The sequence below is a fragment of the Lepisma saccharinum genome, chromosome 25 (assembly GCF_977018435.1).
Source record: "Lepisma saccharinum chromosome 25, izLepSacc3.1, whole genome shotgun sequence".
NCBI classification, from domain to species: domain Eukaryota; kingdom Metazoa; phylum Arthropoda; class Insecta; order Zygentoma; family Lepismatidae; genus Lepisma; species Lepisma saccharinum.
The window spans coordinates 48848769-48871320 of record NC_139253.1 but is presented as its reverse complement, the minus strand read 5'-3'; the positions used below and the strand labels follow the sequence as shown (position 1 = coordinate 48871320).

Here is a 22552-nt window from a genome sequence, read left to right as displayed (position 1 = left end):
TACCTCATTCCCCCTTTAGATACCTACTTTGTATGTGTTTATACGAGTATATACAGTATATTGATTGATTGGTTTAGTTTATTTTAGTTAGCTTTTCTGCAACTTTTGGCAAATTGCGAAAATGGGGATGACTGATGATGTGATGAAATTGATGAATGGACACTCACAAACACCCATGTAATCCGGAAACCCTGCGTCGTAGCGGGATGATTAATCTGTACACCTCCCAATATAAATAATGCAATGCGTGCATGCGTGTTTAACTTTTTGCTTTGAGTTCACAGAATGCACAGATGTGCTCGTGTGTGCGTGTGTTCTAAGTATAAGTGGTACTGGCAACAAACCTTTTTGCACCAGAACTATAAATAGCTAGAGATAAAGATCCGAATTGAAATGCCTTTCGCTAATTAGCAGCTTTGAAGTTGGTAGCGTGCAACGTTCATCCGGAGCTTCAGGTCACGGTTAGATTGTCACAAAAAGTACAGCGCCTCTTAATGTTGAGTTGAATACCATGGAATATGAGGTCGTATTTTCTTATCAAGAAAGATAAATAGAAAAATCTGTCAGAAAACATAAGTAACGGTTGGTTGCATGTCAGAAAAGCATTAACCTTCCAGTCTTCTGTCAGGAAGTAGATTTTTTAAAATTATTTTCACTTTTAATCACTTTTTGCTAAAAATCTGTGGATTTTATGAATATCTTCCAAATGGGTGGTAGCATATACTACTCTGACTTTAGGGACTATGTAATAAAATCCCAAAAAAGTATCTAGGAGGAATTTGAGGATTGTAAAACTCTATGTGAACCGACTAACGGAAAGGTTCTTTCAACACTGAAAAATAGATTCTACGATTGTAAATTCTGAACATGTAGAACAGGGACAAACAAGTCTACTAAGCTTATTGGATTACACCGGATTAGAAAAACACATGATGTTTTCTCTAGAAATTGACCAAGTGAGTTCTGGAAGACATCTCGTATTGAAGATAAGAGTGAGTTAACTCTTCAAAGCTTTGAATCTCCTCCAGAACTCACCTGGTCGATATGCAGGGACAACCTCTTTATTACTCGTCACTAGGAAAGCTTGAAGGCCTACTTTATAGATGTAAACCAGCTTTTAAGGGTAAAAAATAAACAAAATAATTAAGATAGATTCGAAGAGGTAACGTGTTCGTTACGAAGGAGAAACATTAGGAAGAAAATCCCTTCATATCAGTGCTAAGGCCCTCTCTCATAATACATTCCAGACACTGGCGTGCGCAAGGGGCAGCTGATGGATCTGCAGCCCCCTTGAAAATTTTGAGAGAATAAAAAAATCAAGTGGAAGGAGTAAAGAACTCGGGAAAAAGCCAAGCTCCCTTAAAATGACCACCACTTACCATTTTCCTCTCTGAGCAACTTTAGGAACGAATTTAAAAATGTAATTCTGTGTGTCCCGCCCCTCTAGAAATCAGCTATAGAATATCCACACTTACAATTTCAGCCCCCTCCGAAAATAAATCCTGCGTGCACCAGTGATTCCAGAACAAAGTTTATTTTGAGAAACAAAAAGTTTACAGTGTTTCTTAATAGGGAAAGAGAGGGAATGCGAAATTGCTAAATGAAGATTTAGTAATCGTCACTGTAAATTGCTAAGTAACATGAAAAGCTAATGACAAAAAATGGAAAAATAGTCTCCGTTATTTTCATGTATTCAACTTTCAGTTACCTTTCGTGATCACACCACTGAACTGGTAGAGCATAAATCCCTCCTGGGTCTTTTATTTTTGCAACCTAACAGACTTCACACATTAACTGTCGATCTGCGTAGTCAGTCCATTTTGGAGGCATCCTGTTTCGCATTCATGCAGCTAATACAGCCTTTGTACAAAGAAAGAACCGGTTGTATTAATGTTTGCCTTTCAATAAAAATAAAACCGTTATTTTGATTTTCTTGCTCGTTGCAGTTGTGCATGGAAGCAGCCCACGGCAGTTCCAACGGTTCAATGCATCAGTCGTCTGACGTTTCGTGTTCCAACTACCAATGAGAATTCTTGAGACAAGTCTACTGGCTGGAAACTAAATTTCTACAATGCTCGCAAAAGAAGTAAAATCTCAGTTTTCTGTTTGTTAGTGTTAAGGAATCTTTCTACGGACCTTCCCGATGGCGTTGTGGTAACGTCGTCACCTTGTAATCAAGGTGTTCTTGGTTCGATTACAGGTGGAGGTACATCATGGTTAGGATCCCACTTTAAACTGTAGGTCCAGTCCCGATTAGCCTATTACATAAAGTGTAAAACGAAAATTAAAAATGCAATACTTTATGAAAGGTTTTTAAAGATAAGGAGCTAACATGGTTACAAAGAGACTATCTTACTGCAGAAAGTCAAATGCTTTACCATCATCTCATTGTTTCTTCCAAAATAACAGAGTCCACATTCAGAACTCGAAATTATGCATTTTTAGTACATCAGACGGAACAACACCTGATAAAAGTACCCTTTGATGCATTTATGTGTGTATTTTTCTGCACCAAAAGTGCATTATTATCAATTTATGCACTTCGGTGTGTTGTTACTGAAGTCAACATATTTTTGTCGAGTGACATATTTTGGGTTCTATGTGCACAAGACATTACTGGACAGTTTTAGCATTCGTCCTCTTGAGTTTAGGTTCATCTTATTGTTCATTCAATATGTGGACAATAAGAAGACTTCCACATTTCTCGACAGCCGTCAGCTTCCTTGAAAACTACTATTTTCTTCTCCTAGATACGAGAATAGCCGATGCAAGCACACGTAACTGGAAGTCTAAATAAGAATACAACAAATAAAGCACATTAAATTAGTGTCAGCTAAGCATTTGGTGTCCACAGTGACAGGCGATTTGAGACGTGAAAGTGATATAAAATAAGAATACAAACGTGAAGTAACTGGGAGAGGTGCAGAGAATAGACCAAAAACTGGAAAACTATACCTGGTACCCCAAGAATAAGAAGAAAGATACACAAAACGTGTGTACATATTGTTAACAAACTCGAATATTAATATGATATTAATCTGTATATTTCTTCACGTACTCGAAAAAAAAATGTCCAGTAAAAGGTCTTATATATATATAATTTTCTTATCTGCACACACCATGAAATTGCAACAAGTTGTAGAAAGGCGATAATCATTAAGTTGCGATGATAATAAAAGCTAAGAAGGGTGACACATTCAACGAGAAAGGTAAGCGTGCATAGTATTATAAAGAATCGTATTTCTTCACTTCTGTTTTAAATTATATGTTTTGCACTGATAGATGCACGGACAGTATCGCCTACCTTGTAAAGTTCAAGTTTCAATGAAGTAGTCTTCAGTGCAGTTGCTACATCACAAAGGGAATGAGTTGGGGGGATTTTTACGTCACTGCTTTAGTGACATAAACCACGCCTAAAAGCATAACATTGATTCTTTCAAAATGACTTCGTTTTCACTTTAATTTCGATACGTAATTAGGACTGAGCTGTTACCACTTTGAACCGATACCGTTGCCGATACTCTCACAGATACCCACCGATGCCGATAACGAAGCTTGAAAACTGTATTAATTAAGTTGCTCAAAATATATTCTAATGTTAGTGATTAAGTATTCCACTCTAATAATAATTATATACGTTCATTTTTCAAAGATTTTTGCTTAACAATATTTTAGAATTACATTATAATATTAAATTACATGTTATATCATCACAAAATTAAGTTTTTTGACACAAAACTTGTGAAAATTTTTGAAAAACTCGAATTTTGAATAATTTCCAGGATAATTACACTTCACAAAAGTGTGGCACCGCATTTTGGTCTATCACGGAGTCCTTAAAAATACCGGAAAAGTATCGGCAGGTATCGGCAAATAAATTCCAGTCGATACTTTCCGATACCGATACCACTGGTATCGGCGGATACCGATATATCGGCATCGGTATCGGCTCAGCCCTATACGTAATCTGCAATAGGAATTTTTTAGAAGACGAAGTATTTTCAGCTTCTTCTAATGGATAACATCATCAATCAAATTTCGTTAAAGATTTACAAGAGAAAGGTTTTAAACTACATGCATTGATCCTCTGAAGTGATGAGAATTTGCAAGTTCACACATTGATTTCTAAGCATTTTTCACATTCTGCAACATAAATCCTTTCCCTTCCACGCAGCAAACTTTGCTTTCGTTTGTTCTTAAACTTAAGTGAATGAAAGTAAAACCTGTAATAAGAATTCTTCTACATAAGTAATCGCCATATGAATTGAGTCGTTCATCCTCCGTCTCATCACGTAACTCCACCGGAATGAAACGCTACACGGATATGGTGATTAGGAAACGTTTGCAAATGGAAAGTAATCCTATACGCATTGGACTATCCAAGTGGATGAACAATCGATAAAGAAACAACATCGGGAACTACATCCGCAGTAATAAAGATCACCAAGCTACAATTTAACCCGAAATTCGACCCTCTGTGCCTTAATGTCAAGCTCTTCCTTTTGCAGCCAGTGCTTTTCAAGGAACACAGTATTCAGAAATAAATCGAATGTGCTCGAAGTGAAAATTCTTAGCTGAAATCAGTGACGCAGAAACGTTTTTTTTTATTTAGGGGCGTACAAAATTCGAGTCATCCCTTGTTCGTTCTTAGTGGTGCTGGTCGTGGGTCCGCGGTATATGTGCGGGACATACTAAAATCAACATTATGGAGATGCCAGAATAACGAAACCATTGTTATTAATTTCACTTGCAGTGTTGATGTCGTAAGAACTATAGTAATAACAAGCAGTGTAAATATACTAAACAAAATATATATTTAGGGTTTCGAGGGCCACCTGATGCGTGGGGACGATTCTCCAATATAGTATATTTCATACTATGAGAATGAGAGACGCGGTAATATACAATTAAGGTACTCACGTTTTCCGCGAAGCTGATTTACATTATTTTCTATTAATTTCGGTAGCCACTGCCATCATCCTCGTTGGAATAATGTAAAATAGCTTCGCGGAAAACGTGAGTACCTTAATTATAGTATTTTTGTTATTTAGCTTCGCTTCTCCGCCCCTCTTGACGATGAGTGATGATATCATGAAATTGATGAAGGGACACTCACAAAGAACAGCCATGTCCAGGCCGGGATTCGAATCAGGGACCCTTGACGTCGTAGTGCGCTGTCATAACCCCTCCGCCACGGGGGTCGACAAAACGTATGCCTGTGTCAATTGTTTATACTAATACTACTACTATTCTTATTAATTATCTCTTTATTGAATGGTCGAGATTCGTCACCAACTCTACAACAGAGAATATAACCACAGCATAAGGAAGGATATATGCTTAGATGAGAATACCATACCCAGAGTGGGACGATCGAAGTAATATTCTTAAAATACCACAGCTTTAAAGACAGTATATAGACATGGGAACATTTTGGAAAATACTGCACACACTAGCTAGAAATAGGTAGTCATTTCCCCCCTTCCGTACCACGTACCGTATGTTACAAAATATGTGAACTATCATCTCATCTACTTTTCTGAATACTATTTTCTAGTGTTGCCCACGGGACGAGACGGGACAGGCTTTTAAAAATTCGAGACGAGACGGGATTGATCATGTGTCCCGAGACAAACGAATATTTTCGAGACGAGACAGCATTTCACAGCATTTCCACGAGACGAGACAGGCCAAAGTCTCGTCTCGTGGGCAACACTACTATTTTCCTATTTGATTGCTGATTTGTGAGTGGGAAAACCCAGGCATTGCCTGTCCTCTTATTGGACACACGAAACAAAGTTGAATCAAAATTTCGACAATAATTAACTCCCACATTGCGGTTAAGTAACGCAGTGACATAACAAATAATACTAATTGTTTATTCATGAGTCATTCCATGTGAAAGTGGACAAACAAGGTTAATTTATTTTTATTAAAAGTATCACTTATTTATTTGAAATTAATAGGAAAACTTTGCAGAATTTGGAATTATTAATACAAGTTTCATGGCTTTTAAATAACATATTGTTTAAAACCTATTACTTTTTATAGTAGAAATTGGATTTGATATGTGGCATTTCTACTTAATTTAGTTTCAATATGATACAGTATTATACCATAAGAAAACTAGATTAATTCTAATTTCGTTCTAATTGTCTCATGTACTGTTTCTATATCTTAATCTCTGAAGTATCCTTCTTCATTTCTGATACAAACCTTATTTTGAAGAATGTATTTATGATAATTTCCATACCCTTTGCATTGTTCCATAATCTTACATGTGCATGATGTAACACACGTCACAAAATTTGTCACGCCTGTCACAGGCAAAAACTGATTATAAAAAAAGTATGCAGTAATATTTTTTGAAACTGAAAACATTGTAAATGTCGAGTAAAGTTTGCTTTTTGAAAATAAAATGAAATTGTTCCAGTAAGCCCATATATTTCACAGAGTTTTCTGGAAGACTGAAGAAGGTCTTAAAATCAAGTCTCAGAAGTGTCACACCCATCACAGTGACAAAAAGAAATGTATTTTCTGTAGCTGAAAATTGAGATGGGGGAGGAATATTCTGAAATTAAATTCTTTTCATCAAGGAAAATGAAATTATATGAATTGATAGAGTTACATATTTGAAGGTGCTGAGAAAATAATTTAACAGTGAATGTAAATTTGTCTGAATGTCACACTCGTCACAATGCAATCGCCCCTGAATCAACGAACAGAAGTAATTTTGAAATAGATTCAAAGTACCGAAGAAAAAAATAAACTACAAACCTGCTTTTTCCATTTTGGGATGTAACGAGCTGGCAACACTGACGGTAAAGCACACGCACAACATAATATGAATAAATACGTCTTCATGAGTGCAGATATGTGAACGGGCTTCCTGGCAAACACTGACTGACTCAATGACCGCCGAACATCAATGGCCTCGAATGAAGCGTGACTCTGCGACTGAAAGAAATGGTATAGTCCTCCTTCCCCCCCACCACACCTGACCGTGCTGAGGGCCTTCAACCTAACTGTACCCACAACCCACTTCATCAGCTGTTGACATTCTTACATTTGTTTTCTATATCTTCCTCGCATGGTTGATATTAGCGATTGTTAGCAAGATGTTCTTTCCTTTGTCCTTTGTGACATCCACTGGAGATTGTCAGCTGAAAGATATCACAATTTGGCATGGTTTTCTTTCATCTTCCAAGTCACAGATGTGCTCATGCAGTGCTTAGTAGATCAAGAGTTGTGCTATTTTAAGTAAGTTCTCAGTGGCACTGTCTACTGGCAGGAGCTAATTTTATTTCGGAGGGGAGTGGGGGCTCATCTCATCTCCGCCATCTGATAGCGAAAAGTTAGGGGGTACAAGCCCTGAAGATGAATTTCTCAGCGTTTTACAACTTATTATACAAGATATTTAATCCTGCTATGGAAGTAAAATTAATTACCACTACAAACTATTTAAATTAGATAGTTGTAGAATTTCGGGGAGGGCTTCAGGCCCCCAAGCCCTCACCCTGGCTACGTGGTTGGGCAGGGGTTCCCACAAAGGGACTAATGGCGCGGACGACGCCATCATAATTTGGGGGGGGGGCAGTTTTCCCATAAAATAATATGAAATTCAACTTGTACATGTTTTTTTCTGAAATATTTGTAAAAACGTTGTACCTTGGCACCATGGTGAAATATATGAGGCGGGGAGGGGGGATCATAATATATTTCCTTAGCTATTCGTGATGAAGAAAAGGAAGAATTTAGGGAAATTTAGATCAAGTAAAGTGTTCAGTAAAGCCAAAAATGTTACTTTCAGTAATAGAATAGTAATAGGCATGCTGTCATAATCAAATACTTTATGGGGTATTATGACATGATCTGGAGGGTCATTGCCCTGAGGGGGATTGGGCACCCTTGTCTACTGGGCAGACGGATGGCCCCTATTATGATAATGAAACACTTGCTAGCTTTTAGTCCATTTAATGTACAAAAAGAAAATAATCCACATTCAGAAGCAACTAACTAACAATTGAAGATTTATTGTTAGTATTAAAGGTCAAGAAAAGAGCTATGTCCCCTTTTTCTTAAAGTTCTTTTTTTTGTTTTCTTTAAATAAAAATCTCGCTAGTACTTAATGTCTTAAAAAGAGAGAGATAATTTTGCAAGTGTTTGTGCTCCAGAAGGACCGACAAGTGCCCAAAAATATTGAAGTATTCTAGGAATCACAGGTATGATATAATACAGTACAAGGATTCACGATTTCATGGTTTCGTGTATGTATGGATATGAAATTCCTACCATTCACCTGTTTCTCGCACACTTAAATTTCTCTTGTGAGAAGTGAAGCCAGTCCTACTGATCTACTTGGCCCATGTCGTCATAATAGCAGAGCTTTCCCAAATTCCCGCAGGGTTATTGTGCAATAACCTTCAAGAAATCTTGTCACAGTGACCGCCCTAATATGCATTCAGTGGAATCTCTAAGACGACCGAAATCTCTCTCCCTCTCTCTCTCAATTTCTGTATATGTACCACTCTGTCTCTTCTTCTCTCCTCTCCCTCCCTCTGTTTTTATTTTCCCCCTTCTCTCTCCTGCTCATCTCTGTATCTCTCTCCCTCTCTCTCCCTCTCTCTCTCCCCCTCATTTCTGTCTATGTCCCACTCTGTGTCTTCCTCTCTCCTCTCCTTCCCTCTGTTTTTATCATTCCCCATCTCTCTCCTGCTCATCTTTGTGTTTTTCTCCCTATTTCTCTCTCTCTCTCTATGTCGGTTAATGTTTGTGTATGTGTGCCTTTATCTGTCTTTATCTATCCCTGTCTCTCTCTCTCACTGTCTGTATATATGTCTGTATGTGTGTGTATTTTTGTCTCTCTGTCTGTGTGTGTGTCTTTTCGTCTCTCTGTCTTTATATCTGTCTGTGTGTGTGTCTCTTTGTCTCTCTGTCTGTATATCTGTCTGCGTGTGTGTCTTTTTGTCTCTCTGTCTGTATATCTGTCTGTGTGTTGTCTTTTTGTCTCTCTGTCTGTATATCTGTCTGTGTGTGTCTTTTTGTCTCTCTGTCTATGTATTTGTCTGTGTGTGTGTATGTCTTATTGTCTCTCTGTCTGTATATCTGTCTGTGTGTGTGTCTTTTTGTCACTCTGTCTATATATCTGTCTGTGTGTGTGTCTTATTATCCCTCTGTCTGTATATCTGTGTCTGTGTCTTTTTGTCTCTCTGTCTGTGTGTGTGTGTTTACCTTTCCCTCTGTCTGTCTGTCTGTCTGTCTGTCTGTTTCTCTCTCTCTCTCAATCTCTCTCTCTCTCTCTCTCTCTTTCTTTCTTTCTTTCTTTCTTCTTCTTCCTTCCTCTATGTCTACCTCATTCTGACTTTACTCTCTCTTTGCACACCTGTCTGTTTATGACTAAAGAGGTAAAAAAAAGACAATGTCTCGCCGATGACTTTTACGAATAAACCTTCATAAATGAACCAATATTCGTACGCCAACTGTGTAAGAAAACCACTGCGAGAGATGCTATTGGGCGTTTCGTATCGAAATGTTCTATATGTTCACACTGGATCGAGGAAGTACATTTTGAAAAATAGTGAATATCTCAGTATATTCTGTATAAGCCACACTACAAATAATCAAGAAACATTTTCCCTAATTTTGTACTATAAAGTTTTCATTGAAAATTCAAATAACTATCTTGTGGATATCCACGACCGAGATAAATTTCATACACTTACTGTTGCTTATTTGCAATTCTAACAAGTGGCTCCATATTGAGTTTACTGCTGTCTTTCTCTGCCTGAAGTTATTCTATATCCTAGTGTCATAAAGACTCAAAATGACATTGTGCTCCATTTCCACGTTAATGAAACATAAAACATGAGCAGAGCCTTTTCTAAAATAAAATAGCTATTAGGGCCTTGTATATCAGATTGCTGAGAAAGTTGATGAAAAAATTCTCATATAGGTCTTTGATTTGATTTGATCTGCTTATTTTACTTCGCTTTTTGTGCCACTTTTGGCTAATTTGCGAAGATGAGGTTGAGTGATGATATGATGAAACTGATGAATGAACATTCACAAACATCCCAGGCCAGGATTCGAACCCGGGACCCCTGGCGTATGGGTCTTTGAGAACCTTTCCCGTCTTGTATTATTACATATTAATGGCACGTAGAACTAGCCAATTGTGCGTTGAGTTGTTTGATCTCTTTTTAAAATCTGGCTATAAATGCAACTTTCCTCACAAAATACGAGTAACATGCACTTCCCAATGTTTGAAAATACATAAACCAGCCTTGTGTATGAAATTTATAAACTTACTAACGGTTTGTTTTCTCGCTTTATTTTTTACTTTGTTCTTTAAGTGTTTACAATATTCAGCGTGCATTTCCTATTTTTATATCATTCCTAAGTTAGTTTTTATCTCCCCCTAACTTAGAGTATTTTAGCTGCTTATTTCGAATTTCCTATCTGCGTAAAAAGTAGACGTATTCTTACATCTACGAATTCCTTGCATTGTAGACTTATTCCTCTTGTATTTTATGGTTGTTATAGTACAAGCATTTTAACAAGTTTTTTAATACCGTTTTTGGAGAACATGTGCTCCCTTCACCAAACATGTCTCACGTGTGTTTTCCTGAAACGTTACTTAGTAAAAACGTGTTTTAATGTTTGTAACAACCGTGAACCACTAGATGACTAGAGTAATAAATAGACTTGTAACAAGATGTCTGCTTATTTTAGAGTTTTTAGAAGATATGCACATGATTCGATGATTTATCAGCATGCTTCCTCCTGAAAATTCAACGACAGTCTAAAATTGTGTATTTCACACATATATTTTCATTTCAGTCACAGTAATTTATGTCAATTTGTAAGGGTATTGCAAGAACATAATTACTCCAAACTGAAGGAGGTTTTTTTGAAGGGATGACGCTACTTTGGGGGAAAATATGCCTTGGCAACACCACTGAAAAAATGCCTTGCTTGTCCCTTCCTGGAAAAAATCCTGCAGACGCCCATGCTGCCCAATATCTTAAATTTGCAGCGCTATCCACTACACCATGGGGACCAGGTTTAGAAAATTGACATTGAAAGACATGATTAGACTGAGACGACCAGTTCGTAATGTTCCTATCTGAGGGGGAAAAAAAAGAATCAAGAAGTCTCGCCTGCATTGCCACATAGACGCCTCCATTCTATTTCTGCATGAACGCAGGCGAACAAAAGAGATGCGAACGGATCTCTAGCGGACTGTTTATATCACAAACCGGGATATCCGAGTGTTATTGACCTCGTTCGTCTTTTGTCTGCAGGTAGAGCAAGTCAAGTTAACGGTCGTGACATCGCCTGGATCTACAAAGAAAGCCAATGACGCAAGCTTGTGCTTTGCTTTCCCCCACCCTTCAGCCTGCATGCGGTAGAAACCATGTTCTGAATGCAAAAGATCCAGAGAGTATGCACGATGTTTTTCTTTCTTTTTTATGCTGCAGAACGGTTAGCCAGCATTTGTTTTACGCCCACACCTTTGGAAAGTCAATGTGGGACACTTCGATTGATAGCAAAAGTTGTACCGTTAAATCAGGGTCCTTCCTGTTCGGAAATTTATTATGGCGGGACTGATTTTTTGTTTGTTTTGATTCAACAGCTTGCATTTGCAAAGCTAGGTTAGTGAAGTCTTCAGTCGCTGCAGATGAGAGTGACGTGAGCTCTAGAAAGCTCTAGGAACCTTATCTGGAACTCACCTGGTTGATATCCCGAAAGAACATCTTCAGAGTCCCATGCCAGGAATGGTTCATGGTGTATTTCGCTTGAATGGACTTTTAAAATTAAAGGATATGTCAACTTCGTAAGCAAGGAAAATTGGCAGTTGAATTTTGATTGTTCAGCGCTGACTTTTCATTCCTTCAAGTTTACGATAATGATAACCAAAAAAGATTAAGGTAGTGTCTGCTGCCACGTTCTTGTTCTGCTGTAATCTCAAAAGAAACATGCGCGTGGCAGCAGACTCGGTCTTTGTTTTATCGTGATTTCATCATATGTATGCAATTACGTCTGTGACGCATACTGTGAAGTTCTAGCGATTACTTACACAAAAATGTTTTAAGATTAGGTCCCTTAGCATTCTTCTAATAATAAACCTAAATGCTGTCGTACTTAGGTTAGGTTCTGTTGGCATTAAAATAATATCGCTAAATGCTTTCTAAAAAAAAGGTTCTAAATTGCCTGTACATTCATTCCCACTACTCATAAACTTGCATTTTTCTCGTCTTCATCTGTTCTTAAGATTTGTAACATCCTCTTAGCAGACGAATTACGTGGCAGGAGCAAATTTGACGCTAATTCTTACTGCTGACACGCGCGTGGCAGCAGACTCGGCCAAAGATTAATTCACTCAGATTTAAAAACCAGAACTCTTGATTTCTGAGACCCATGCGCAAAACCGATATATCATGGAAAAATAGCCAAGCTAATAGAATCCTAACAATTTGTATACTTAAAACAACCAAATAATAGTTGTTTCCCTAGGTTAGCAAAAATTTACCAGTATACAGAAGTGAAAATACGATGACAGGGAGGATTTATCCAGACACCCCCAATACCCCCTTTAAAAAAAAAAATTCCTCAACAACCCATACAATTTTTCACAAAAGTCCAATTTATGGCTATTTTGGGTATAAATTTATACTCCCCCCTCCCCAATATGAACTTACACCTCCCAGAAGGAAAATTCTGAATAAACGCCTGATGAGAAACTTTAATGAATGTAATAGCGAAGTCAAGGCAAGAAATGTTGTGCGAACTTTAATCTTGACAGTCGACCTGTAAAAGTTAAACCATGACTCTAGTGAGGCACAGGTGCATTCAGAAACAATCCAATCGCATGAAATATGAGTAGAGAGCATATTAATACTCCTTTCATGTCAATATACAGTGATGATGAAACGAAATTCGGTCATTTCTTGATTCGTCAGAAAAAGATTCCCGCTAACTAAATGCTTTTCCATATTTTCGCTTTCTCCTAAGTCTCCGTTTCCTACAGATTATCCACTTCATTTTGGATTATATTTGCATGCGCAGTCCTAATTAACTTTCACACACATAATCACATAGTAAATATGTACAAGATAACCATCTAGGTACACATTATTCACCGATAGACATCTGTAATTTGGGACTGTATCGCATATTTATAGATTAATCCTTGTTTTCGTGCAATGTCATCAATATTTTCAATATACAGCGTGTGAACAAAGTCCTGCTACCATTACAATGAAACATAGCTCCTAAACTATATGAGTAAAGACATGCGGTTTTTTGCAACGTGTTCTACAGCTCTCAAAGTTTTAATAAGTAGTGTTTTTTTTTTTTTTTTTTTTTTTTTTTGCAGATTATGTTGTGAGCGACAATGACGACAGCACAGGAGAAGGCCCAATGTGTGTGGTGGTATGCTGAGTCTGGTAAATCACCAGTAACTGTGCAGCGAGAATTCCGCCGGAAGTATGGAAGAGATCCTCCATCAAAATCATCCATAATTAGATGGGGCGCAAAATTTTTAGAGACAGGTAGCGTAATGGACTTGCCGCGGAGTGGACGACCAGGTGTGGAGCAAGAATTGGTGGAATTGCATATACCGAAATCAACAATTCATAAGGTCCTCCACAAGCGGTTACATCTGCAGCCCTTCAAAGTGCAACTTACGCAAGCTTTGGATCCAACTGACCTTGCTCGGCGTGCTAACTTTGCTGCTTCCATGCTGGCCTCAATCGAACAAGACAATCAGTACCGCACAGGGTGATGTTCTCTGATGAAGCCACTTTCCATGTGTCTGGATATGTTAACCGCCATAACGTCCGATATGGGGTTCTGAAAATCCTCACGTCATTCGTGAACATGTTTGAGCTAGCCCAAAACTGAACGTTTGGTGTGCTCTTATGCATGATAGAGTAATCGGTCCATTTATCTTTGCTGAGGACACAGTTACAGGGGCTAATTACTACGACATGATTCATGAATACCTACTCCCTCAGGTGTTGGAACTGCAGCCAAACATCATCTTCCAGCAAGATGGAGCGCCTCCTCATTGGTTTCTAGATGTGAGGGACCTTTTGGATAGACATTTCCCTGCGAGATGGATTGGCCGCGATGGACCAATCTCCTGACCACCGCGCTCCCCTGATATCACCCCCTTGGTTTTTTCTCCTCCGGGGGTACGTCAAGGATCGTGTCTACGAAACCCCTGTTCCAGATCTTGTCACACTTCGTACACGGATTGCAGAAGTTCTCGAACAGGTTGATGCTGCTATGCTGCAGATCGAATGGAGATCGAATATCGTCTCGACGTCCTGAGGGCAACTAACGGGGCGTATGTGGAAGTGTTGTAATTGTCAATAAAACTTTGAGAGCTGTAAAACACGTTGCAAAAAACTTCATGTATTTATCTCATATAGTTTAGGAGTTACGTTTCATTGTAACGGTAGCAGGACTTTGTGGACTATTTCAAATCGGCCGTTCCTAAAGAAGGGAAGTTTCAGCATTGCTAATTCTGATACAGTCGAGAAGATCTGAAATAACTACTTGAATAAATACAGGTATGTAACCCAGGCACGTATCCAAGGGGGCTAAGGGGGCTCGAGGCCCCCCGAAAGTTTTCGGTTTATACTTGATAAAGTGATGTTTTGTTTTCTTGTGGTGTGAAAAAAAATAAATAACGTGACGATAATTTAAGGAGAGAAATAATTATCGAGGCAAGATGGAGAATGTTCTGTAACCTTGTTATTGTTAATATCACGTATCCAAGGTGGGAATCAGGGGGCTCGATCCCAGCCCCCTTCAAGAAATTTTTCTGTTTACACTAGATAAAATTAGGTTTTTGTCTTCTTGAATAATGTGACGATAATTTAAGGAGAGAAATATTTATCAAGGCAAGACGGAGAATATTCTATAACCCTATTATTAATAATATTACACGTAAACTTTTCTTGAGCTTTCAGTGTTGTCGCAGCGAACTTGAGCACTATGTAGAGACTTGTCAGCATTTGGAAGCTGTACAACAAAGGTAGGCGATTCGTTGTAATTTCTAATCTCTGGAAGGCGCGAGAGTGAATGTTCTTGAATAAGAGGAGTCGAACTACTGGCAATGTTTATGAATCGTTTATCTGCGGAACATTCTAGAATATAATGAGGATATAAATATGCGTTAATTAGAACCATTCCTATATAGATATTCTTTGACCGAACCTAGGATGCAATGAGAAAAATGGCGTTGTCTCTGACATCATTTTCTTTTAAGCGTTCAATTCAAGGACTTGTTCATGATTTATTTGATCGTGTACAAGGCGCTTTACTTCAGTCTCCAATATGAAATGATAAAAAATTCAGGTGACTTGATTTTAAAAAATGTGTCCGAGATAACAAGAGGTGTTCCCAGGATTCTTGGAAAGGAGAGAGGTTACGCATACAATTTTTGGTGATCAGTCCTCATTTTTACATCTTTTCCTGTCTTTATGTTCTTTTTTTAAAGGAATCCTGGGTTAAATGGGGTTATGACCTCACCAACCCTCCCTTGGGCACGTCACTGGAGATAAATGAATAAGCATTTAATCATATTGGGAGACGAAACATTAGATTTGTTGGGAACGGAAAGGTTTTCACTGTGCATTAATTGTTTCGCGATCCAGCTGTATTCTAGAAGACTTCCTTTGTTTCGTGCGGATGTGTGACAAGACTGCGAAAGCTGTGACAGACAATTTTGATCTCTTGCTAGTGCTTAGGCCGGAATGTGAACAATTTGGTGGGTTTCTGCTTTTATAAGAGCTGCAAACATGGGAGAACAAGACACATTAGTGGTGTTCAGGCTCGAATCAGAGAGAAATATTCGAGAACTGTCTGTGTCCCGTTCACAAACCACAGTTTGAATCTCGCGTTGTCGAGTGGATTGTCCATCCCATGCATTTGTAGCAGCTTCGTAAAATTACTTCTGGTACACAGATGGTTTGATGCCTGATGAGAACAAATGGACAAACACACATACTGAGACGGTTCCTGCACACAAAGTTAGTGCATAGAAACAGAGGAGTCGAGTGGTAAAAAATGTCCCGATTTCATCTTCTGATTAAAATGGCAGCCTTAAACAGTGGCGACGATTTTTTTTTTGCTTCCACACTATGGCATCTTAAAGCTAAGCCTTGTCTACCAAGAGAATGTAAACTTTCCTTGCAAACCCCCTCCCCCCCGTTTTAGAACCAAATTGCCACCACTGGCCTTAAACATACAATTGTGAGGTTCTATCTATACCCCTTAAAAAAAAAGTTCAGCCCCCCTCCGAAAGGAATTCCTGGATACGTGCCTGATATAACCATTAATAAATCAATAATTTGATAAAACAATACAACATACTACAATGCAACATCACATTTCTGATAATTCGCCCAAAAACCTTCCATAAGCATACTGTAACCAATATCTTCTACGATGACAAGTATAGTTTATCTTCTACATTCTCATTGTTGGGTGTTTCTTTACTTAAAATTTTCAATTACCTCAAAAGAAAGGCAATTCAGGGGAAGGCCTAGCTAAGAATATACGTAAAAAATATTAATGCTCCAACTGGCACACAAAATTTAGCTCTGAAACACAAGCACAGAAGCAGGATAACAGAAGAGTAGTTGAAAAAACGAGACAGAGTTATGAATACAAGTGGAATCAGTTCAGGAGATAAAAGAGAGAAGAACATTAAGTTGTTTTGGACATGTAATCAGAATGGCAAATGAAAGAAAACCAATGCAAGTGTTGGAAGTAATCAGAAGGTAGAAGGCCAAGACAATGGAATACTATCGGATTAATAATTATAGATACTCGAGTTTAGACTGCGATTAAAAATTAACCAGTAGACCTACATAAAAAGGAGTTACATCAAAATTTAGCTGATTCAATTCTGCGTTAATCTATGCTAACATTTTTTTTTCGAATTGGCCTTATATTTTTTATCGTCGTGAGAACAAAAAAAGCCGTTTTTTTAGTTTTGCAATCGAACGCTCTCTTTGAAATTCTGAAAAACGGTTTGTCCGATCGTTGTAAAATTTTAGTACAGTGGAGGCAGAAAGATTTTAAATACAATTCTTAATTTTCAAGTTTTCAAAATTTGTCAAAAAATAGTTTTTCTTCAATTTTGAGAAACAACAATTTTTCTTAGTATTGGGTACTCCTATAAATATCTTGTTTTAAAGCTCTTTGCATCTGTTTTTAAAATGCATTATCATTGTCAATTCACATTGTAAATCTGTACGTGAAACGTGGCAACGCCGCAAGCCTTGAATCGCAGCGCCCGCCGGCAGTTTCCGCTATTCAACGGACATCGCTGTGTGCAGTGTTGCCACGTTCGCGTACAGGTTTACTCCGCTGAATAAAAATCTGTATAAAATCGGTTTCGCAATGTGAATTGAGAATGATAATGAATTTTAAAAACAGATGCAAACAGCTTCAAAACAAGACCAATATTGTATTTATAGGGCTACCCAATTCTAAGAAAAAGTTGTTTCCCAAAATTTGAAGAAAATAGTTTCTTGACAAATTTTGAAAACTTGAAAATTAAGAAAATTAAATCCTTTCTGCCTCCACTGTACTAAAATTTCACAACGATCGGACAAACCGTTTTTGTTTTACAAAATTTCAAAGAGAGCGATCGATTGCAAAACTAAAAAAAAAGTCATTTCTCTGTTCTTACGATGATAAAATATATAAGACCTACTCGAAAAAAAATAGTTAGCATAGATTAACGCAGAATTGAATAAGCTAAATTTTGATGTAACTCTTTTTTATGTAGGTCTACTGGTTAATTTTTAATTGAAGTCCAAACTCGAGTATCTATAATTTTTAATCCGGCAGTAGGGACAATACGTCAGAAATAGTAAGGTTGAAAATACTTTAGATGATGGCGGACAAAAAGGGAGAAAATAAGAAATTTTGCAATTTAAAATAACAATGACAGAAATGTGCACAAATTATAGCAAAAATAACTGCCAAAAATGTATGTATCTTACCCCATGGTTCCCGGGAGTGTCAGTCGAAGGGAAGAAGCTATGACCCACACTTTCAGCCATGACGTTCTCATCGGTTCTCGTCGGTTCCAGACGAACCATGTAGCTGATCCTCATTTGTTTGTTGACCACAAAATTCCTCACCCAATCATCCTCCAGCCTCAGTCTATGATGCCGTTCGATGCGCATAATAAGACGTGCGACGGAATCTGGTAAACAAACAACAGCAGTAAAATTTACAATATTATAGTTTTGGAACACACACAAATCTGATATGTTTGAATTAAAAAATAACATTTTGTTGCTGTTTTGGTACAAATTGACAAAAATATATGGGTAACTTTATGTATGTGGTAATTATGAGTAAACAGGCTCGATTTTTTCGTATCTAACAAAGAATGTACAATTTTTTGCTTCTTGCAAAGTAAAATAACAGTTTATTATAGATTGAGAGCAATGTGGTAATTGGTTAGTAAAGACATGCCAGGGCAGTTGATTTTAATAAGAAGATATGTATTAAGAACTACATTAGATTCTATTCACTTTGAGTGTGTCTAAGCATAATCTGTCTCGATAAAACATGATGCATTATTATGGCTGTGAAATAAAGGACCTTGAATGCAATATATTTCTTTTCAAATGAAATGATGACGAGGAAGGAGATATTTTGAATGCTATGCATCATGTTTCACTATGAACAGGCCAGAAATCTGATTTCGGAAGATGCGGCGATGACTTAGCAAAATAATAAAAATATTGCATTTTATATATTTTAGAGAAGCAGTAAAAATAATAAGTCAGAATACTCGCATATTTGTGCGAAATAAGCCAAGCGACAGCATGAAACAGCTCGAAATACGCAAGAGATTCGCTAAAGTTTAGCGCATCGAAATGAGGCCCCATTACTACCCCTCGCGCCGAACCCTCCCGCCAAATTTCCTATCGAAGGCAATGGTGTTCTTCGGCGCAGCTCATCGCAGAATGGTGCAAATCTCTCTGGTCTCTGCCGGTGTCGAGAACAGCCGAACAGGCAGACAGGTCCAACGACCTCTACTTTCCCCCACTCTTGAAGGTCTGGGTCATAACAGGTCCTTTTTTCAGCCCCCATCCCCATGTTTACAGCCACGGCAGGGTTTGTCTGGAGTCATCAAGATTCTTCCGATTGTCCAGTGGCGTACTCAAGGAGCGGTTGTGAGGATCATAATTCTGCTTTGGTTCAATATTCTTTGAAAAAAAAAGAAGAAAGAAAAGGCAGGAAAAGATGGCAAAATGACGACTTCAGGAATGACTACTAAAAAGTAGACGTAACCGCCCCCCCTCTTCGAAAATCCTGAGCACACCACTCGAATGTCTGCTATTTACACTTGTTAAGAGGAAATGCACACATTGAACGATATGAATATTCTTTTCATTATCAAAACAACAATTGGCGGCGAACCATAAAGGTTCTTACCTTTAAGTGCAACAATTGAGATGTTTGCATTTCAGTTTCAATCATATTTAATAATTCTCGTCGTATGGGATATAATTGTGTCTTTTGTAGTCGTGAGCTTTAACAATGAATTGGCAGTGACCTTGGCGTTTACGCAAATATTATGCAACCCCCCCCCTCTCAGTTGAAAGATCGACCCCGACGTTTGGCAAATCTTGCGATGACTACGTAAAAATGTCACACTTCGCCACTGGAACAGGCATGTATTTTGCGTGCAAATTAGTACGTACCTCATGTTCACACACCCACATGGTTCAATAGCAATTGTACTTCAAGAGCAAATGCATCGACTTCAATTTTTAGAGACTAACAACTGGGGAATTGATTTTAACGTGCAGCACCTTTTCAAAAATAAAGCTGTTTTCATACCAATCGTTTGATGTATTTTAGGATATGAAATCAAGTGAAATGAACACTTTGTTGCAACTTTTTCCACCTTTTCGTGAGATCAGCACCTTTTTCCTTCCTTTCCTTTCATATTTTGTTAAAAAATTGGACAGAATTTTTTTTTTTACTCTTCTTGAGCAGCTACATAGAATCCAATAGTCTCATTTTGTAGAGCAGAACGAGAGCTACAAAATGGTATAATATAATCATTGCAGTCCCAATAGTTCCCAAGATAATGTAGCAAAACCCACGAGAAAAAACACACACTTCAACAGAACCTATTCGGCAGAACCACCGTTCTCTCTGCGGTCCGCGCGCATTATATACAGAAGGCGCAGAAAAAGAGCGCATTGAATAAAGGCATTTTATCAGCAACTTTTTTGGCACCCTTTTGAAAACGTTTTCAGAGCCTTTTTTTTTTACTTTCCCGCTTATAATTTTGCACCTTAAAATCCTTTCCCTACTAATAACATATAAGCTATACTTGGAAGGAGACGTCTTGATAGTGTATGCAACCCACATAACTTTTCTGTGTGTCCAGGTTGCAAGAACGTAAGGGCAAGAAGTGAGATATACTTCTCAGTATTGACAAAAACGCAAATGGAATTATTGGAGAATGCGCTACGGAAATGTGAACATTTTTTTGGCGAGTCAATGTGGTTCATATATATATATATAGTGTGTGTGTGTGTGTGTGTGTGTGTGTGAATATGTATGCTTGTGTATGTGTGTGCGTGTGCATGTGCGTTTTGGTATTTTGCATACTTCTTACACATTAGCTTTGAATGATATGTGATGTAATATTAGTTTGGGATTATTTCACATATATCGTATAGTATTTAATGAGAGTATATTGAATTTTTACGTCTGTTAGTGTATCACTCCTTCTACTAATTATTTCACTCTGTATTTTGAGCTGTGTATTAATTCTTTCCCTTTTGAATTCAATTTCATTGATTTACAGAACATTTCATAGTATGATCTCGATCCATTCTTGGTGAAAACAATTCCGTTTGCTGTAGAAAGTTCCCAGATCTCAAGAAATTGTGCCCTTTATATGATATAACCATGTTTTCTACACTTCGTCATATATTTCACCCAATAAACGTCTCCTGGAAAGTATTTATGCAAAATATCTGTTTTTATTGTCAAATTTATTACAGAGTAAATGTTTTATAACAAATGTAATAATTTAAAAAAATATATACAATTTTTCTTACCATCAATGTGGCGATCTCCTTTGGAAAAGAGGGACCCACTAACGTCATTCCAGGCTTCAATGATTAACAAGAATTTTCCCTGTCAAAAAATGAACGAAAGAAAGTCAATAGGGCTATTCATTAATAGTAAATTTACAATATTGAGGTTGTCTTTACATTCTTTACACCTGGCTCCTATTCTCTACGCCATTTCTATTTTTCTTTGACTCGTTAAAGTTGTTCCTCTCCATTTTCTATTCTACACAGGGACGTGACGTGCATTTAAGCATTGTAAGCAATGCTTACAAATAAGAAATAATATTATATCTGCGAAATTTAAAGTAATTGCAGTAAAGAGTACTCTGAGGACCAAGAACATTGAAATAACTATAGAAAATATTCAGATTGTTTGTGTTAAGATAATAACTAATGTTTCTTCCATTATAGTGGTTACAGTTTATTTTCCACCTAATACTAAATTACAAATTTACAATATGTTTTTTACCAGAATGGAAGAGCTATGTAATATACATTCTTGTGGTTTGATTATTGTAGGAGATTTTAATATTCCAGAAATTGTAGATTCTAATTACGACTTAGAAAATGGTTGTCCTCTTTCCTTAACATTATTTAGATTTTTAAGTTTACTGGAATTACAAAGTATAAATAATGTAAAAAATAACAACGGAAAAACGTTGGATTTGGTACTGACCAACTTGTCTAACAATGTCGTGGTTAATCATAACTCCTTCCCTCTTCTAAGCTCTGATGCTCATCATCCTCCCTTATTACTTCAAGTCCACCGCTTTTATGACAAAACTATTCATAATGTTAAGTCAAGTTCTATTTATACATATGATTACCGTAATGCCGATTTTTTCAATATATATAGAAATCTTAATCAAACTGATTGGCATCCTTTAACATTATTTAAGAATCCCAACGTAGCATTGGACTACTTTTATGAAATTTTAGATAAAATTATTGGTAATAATGTACCCATAAGGAAGCGTAATAAGAGAAAATCGTACCCGCCTTGGTTTACACTGGATATTATAAGATTACTTAAATATAAAGAGTATTATAGACATAGACGTAAATTGTCAGAATATAACCAGAAGAAATTTGTTGAATTACGCAGAAAATCAAAATCTATGATAACCAAAGCTTACAAGATTTACATAAAGAATTCTGAAGAATCCATAAAAAATAATCCTAGGTCTTTTTGGAGTTATATTAAAGGTAAAAAGAAATCAACTAATAATCAGTGTAGTTTAACCTATAATGGAGTATCACTTGACAATAACAAAGATATAGCTAATGGTTTTGCGCAATTCTTTAAGAGCGTTTTTAATGATTCTATTCCAACTTACTCAATTCCCAGTGAAGTACCTATGATAGTAAATCAACCATTAGTATTAGATAGTATTACTGAATCTGAATGTAAA

The 22552-nt window shown here is 37.2% G+C and overlaps 1 protein-coding gene across 1 annotated transcript in view; it reads right to left on the bottom strand.

Moving 5' to 3' along the window:
- LOC145978948 (uncharacterized) overlaps positions 1-22552 on the bottom strand; it is a 94120-nt gene that overhangs the window by 29362 nt on the left and 42206 nt on the right. Inside the window, exons 3-4 of the mRNA XM_083111956.1 lie at positions 21126-21204; positions 18030-18235 (exon numbers count right to left, since the gene is read on the bottom strand). Coding sequence (XP_082968082.1) covers positions 18030-18235; positions 21126-21204 — 285 coding nt within the window. The remainder of the gene's footprint in view (positions 1-18029; positions 18236-21125; positions 21205-22552) is intronic.